The sequence below is a fragment of the Ictidomys tridecemlineatus genome, chromosome 1, assembly GCF_052094955.1.
Source record: "Ictidomys tridecemlineatus isolate mIctTri1 chromosome 1, mIctTri1.hap1, whole genome shotgun sequence".
NCBI lineage: Eukaryota > Metazoa > Chordata > Mammalia > Rodentia > Sciuridae > Ictidomys > Ictidomys tridecemlineatus.
The window spans coordinates 186,738,164-186,742,287 of record NC_135477.1 but is presented as its reverse complement, the minus strand read 5'-3'; the positions used below and the strand labels follow the sequence as shown (position 1 = coordinate 186,742,287).

At 48.9% G+C, this 4,124-nt stretch overlaps 1 protein-coding gene across 1 annotated transcript; it reads left to right on the top strand.

Moving 5' to 3' along the window:
• Positions 1–785: 785 nt before the first annotated feature.
• LOC101970721 (olfactory receptor 2T11) lies at positions 786–2,769 on the top strand. The gene is made up of 2 exons (XM_078022890.1): positions 786–942; positions 1,685–2,769. The coding sequence occupies exon 2, from the start codon at positions 1,810–1,812 to the stop codon at positions 2,767–2,769; it is 960 nt and encodes a 319-aa protein (XP_077879016.1). The 5' UTR covers positions 786–942; positions 1,685–1,809.
• The last annotated feature ends 1,355 nt before the right edge of the window (positions 2,770–4,124 follow it).

Here is a 4,124-nt window from a genome sequence, read left to right as displayed (position 1 = left end):
CCTGGGTGATTACATAATCCAGAGCAATCTCATCTCAGTCTTCACATTAATAATGTTGGCAAGATTTTTTATTTTTGTTTTGCCACATAAGGAAGTACATTGATGGGTTCCAGGGTTTAGGGTGCGTGTATGTTGGAGGGGATTATTCTGCTGGCAATTGATTTTATTTAACTAGTTAAGACTATTAGAGCTTTATTAAATTCAATAAAGTAACAAACTAATAATAAACCTGGTGGCATTTTTAAGACACCATTTTTCTGATGAGAGGCAGATGAAAGCTTGGTGCTAAGACACACCACGTATACTGATTTTCTGTCTTTTTATCTGTTTAACATAGGGTGAATTCAAACCATATTGTTAGCACCTACAACATAAGCTCTGGGTGTATGAAATCACTTGAGACCACAGACATCTTTTCACAATGGTTGGCACCTAAGTGAATGAAGAGCCATCATAGCAAGGGAAGATTCAGAAGGCAGAGAAGTGGTGAGTGACTCTTCTCCTTGGTTGATTTCAGTGCAGGGGACTGAACCCACCAGGCACATGTTCTACCATGAAGCCACACTTCAGCCTCAGGGACCCCTTCTGTTAAAGATTTTGCTCACATCTTAGTGGCTCTTTAACCCAGTAACCTGATTTTAAGTCCCAGGAAGTAATTGTCTCAAATTTGAATATATAAATCTCACTGACATAAAAGCTAATTATTATTGCTCCACCTCAGAAACTGGTGATTTCTTTTTATTTTCCAGAACCGAGTTTTATTTTATTTTATTTTTTTAGAAAATGTAGGTGGATCCTACTTTATTTAATTTTATTTTGGAGTGAGGATAAACACAAAGGACTGCATTTTGAAAAAGGCTTTCTCTTCAGTGCATTTCTTAAATCAAACTTTTGATGACTTCTGAGGACTTCTAGAAGTGTGCCATCTAAAAAGCACAAGAGGTGAGCCATCTGCATTTCTTCTACTGATGTGTTTAAAAGCCATCTATTTGATGATGTATTTAACACGTATTTACGACATGCCAGTCATTCTTTTTAGATGGCTAGAGCAATTTCAAAACTAGGGTCTGATCCTCACCTGCATGGGGCTCACTTTCTGGAACCAAGAGTCAAACACAGGAAAATAAACCTGAAGTCCATCAGGGGGTGCCAAGGACTGTGAAGAAATACAAAGGCACCGAGTGGGACCAGAGCAAAGGGCAGCAGCCCAGGGGCAGAATCAGAACTGCCTTTTAGAATTTGATCCGGAAGCTGTTTGCAGACAGCTGTGCTAGGAGGTGAGGGTGTCAGTGCAGTAGAGAAGGGTAGCCCCGCTGAGGTGCCTGCAGTAAGACACAGGAACCAAACGTCCGGGGCACTCCATTCCCGGAAGCCCTGTGCATGTTCCCACCTTCATGTCCTCAGCTGTTCATTTCACTCACCATCAGCGGGTCAGTCCATCAGCCAGCTGGTCTTGTTCTCCAGTGGCATTCACTTAGTCCTTCTCTGGCTGTGGGAATTGCAGAAAGAGTGAGCAGAACAGACGTGGTGAGTCTCTGCTCCAGGGCGAGAGATCTCTACTCTCGCCATCCTCTGCACACAGCAGGGTGACCACAGGCAGTGCCAGGAGGGCCACTTGCCAACAAGAAACAGGGTCACCTCTGCGGCTGCTCTGGGATGAGTTTGCTGGTTTGTTTTTCTCCAGCTCCTGCCCTGGAAAATCCCTCCACGCCAGCCCCCGTGCAGAGTGGTGTCCCTATCCTGACCTGGCTCTTCCCACCCTTCCTCCTGGTCCTGAGCTGTCCCTGATCCCCTGGAGCTGACACCGCAATGTCAACAGGAAACAGAACTTCTACCTCCGACTTTGTCCTCCTGGGGCTTCTGGTGAGCGCGGAGGCCACGGGGATTGTTTTCACGGTCATCTTTGCCATTTTCGTGGTGGCTTTCACTGCAAATGTGGTCATGACAGTCTTAATTCAGGTGGACTCCCGCCTCCACACCCCCATGTACTTCCTGCTCAGCCAGCTGTCCATCATGGACACCCTTTTCATCTGTACCACTGTCCCAAAGCTCCTGGTGGACATGGTTTCTACAGAGAGGACCATTTCCTTTGTGGCCTGTGGCATCCAGATCTTCCTGTACTCGACCACGGCTGGTTCAGAGTTCTTCCTGCTGGGCCTCATGGCCTATGACCGTTATGTGGCTATCTGCAACCCCCTTAGGTACCCAGTTCTCATGAACCGCAAGATGTGTCTTCTGCTGGCTGCTGGTGCCTGGTTTGGGGGCTCACTTGATGGCTTTCTGCTCACGCCCATCACCATGAATGTCCCTTATTGTGGCTCCCACCAGATCAACCATTTTTTCTGTGAGATCCCTGCCGTTCTCAAACTGGCCTGTGCTGACATGTCCTTGTATGAGACGCTGATGTACCTCTGCTGCGTCCTCATGCTGCTCATCCCCATCTCTATCATCTCCACTTCCTATGCGCTCATCTTGCTCACCATCCACCGCATGCGCTCTGCTGAGGGCCGCAAAAAGGCCTTCACCACGTGTTCATCCCACCTGACTGTGGTCAGCATTTTCTACGGGGCTACCTTCTACACGTATGTGCTGCCCCGGTCATTCCACACACCGGAACAGGACAAGGCAGTGTCCGCCTTCTATACCATTGTCACACCCATGCTTAACCCTCTCATCTACAGTCTCAGAAACAGGGATGTCCTGGGGGCATTGGAGAGGGTGTTTGCCCACTGCTCCTCTGCTCAGAAAGTAGTTGCAGATAAGGTATAGAGACTCAGTAACACAAGGACAGGTCCTCCAGAGGTCACTCTCCATGTGCCTGGCTTCCCTAGACTGCTTTGTCAGCCATCAAAGTCTACTTACAATTAATATATCAAATTGCATAAATGCATTCTACTATCATGTATGACTAATTAAAACAAATTTAAAAATTCATAAAAAAAAGAGCATTCACCTGGTCTGGATTTTGGCTGTGGGGAGGGCTCAAACCCTTCCCTTTTGCTTGCACAGGCCTGGCGGGGGTCAGTGGAGGAGGCAAAGCTCAGCATTTCTGCCTGTTTTGCATCTTTGCTCTGTGTCTCCTTAGAGTCCAGGAGCCACAGGTCAGTGAACAGTGGAGGCTACCCTTGGGCAACAGCAGCTTCCTCATCTGGGGCAGGGCCCTCCTGGCCAGTGCTGAGGTAACCATGGACAAACCATTCCTGACTAAGACCACCTGCTTTGGCAGCTGTGAAAAGCCTCCAGCTGTAGGGTAGGATGGCCACACCTGTAACCCCCGTTACTCAGGAGGAGAGGCCTGACGGTCTCAAGCTCAAGTCCAGACTGAGCAACTTAGCAAGACTCTGACTCAAAATAAAACAAGAAGAGGACTGGGGGGTGTGGCTCAGTGGTGTGGCACCCCTGGGTTCAGTCCCTGCACCAAAACCTCCAGCTGTGCAAACCCTGATCTTGCCCTCCTTTCCCTTTCTATCAGATCTCAAAGTCACAGTCAGCCTGGAGGACAGGGCTGAGGTCCTGTGTCCCCTCGTCCTCCCCATGTGGCTGCACTATGGCCATGCTTAGTCACCATGGCCTTTCCCATTTGGATTTTTGGGTGATTGGGCAACTGATTTTTGGACCTCCAGGGTCAGGCCTCTGGCCTGGTACTCTGGCACCAGGATGTTTCACTCATTGGGTCCTTTTGGCAAAATATCAAAAACAACTGATTCCTCGTACTGAAGGAATGTAAAGAAGTCATCTGTTCTTGTATCTGGGGAAAAACACCCACAGTGGAGTTCACAGCAACCTCCCACCGGGCACAGGGCATTCTAGCTACTGGAGATGGACAAAATAAAAACTTCTAAACAGTCACCACATGTCTTCTGCTTTTCTGTGACTACCTTTGCGTTAGCACTCCTCAGTGCTTCACCAGGCAGCGCCCCCTCCCTGGTGACAGAGTGTCTGGAGGTAACAAGCCCTCAGTGTGCTTCACCAGGCAGCGCCCCCTCTCTGGTGACAGAGTGTCTGGAGGTGACAAGCTCTCAGTGTGCTTCTCCAGGCAGCACCCCTCTCTGGTGGCAATCTGTCTGAAGGTGAAAGGCCACCATGCATTGCCCTCTCCCTAGTGGCTGTGTGGTGGTGGCAGG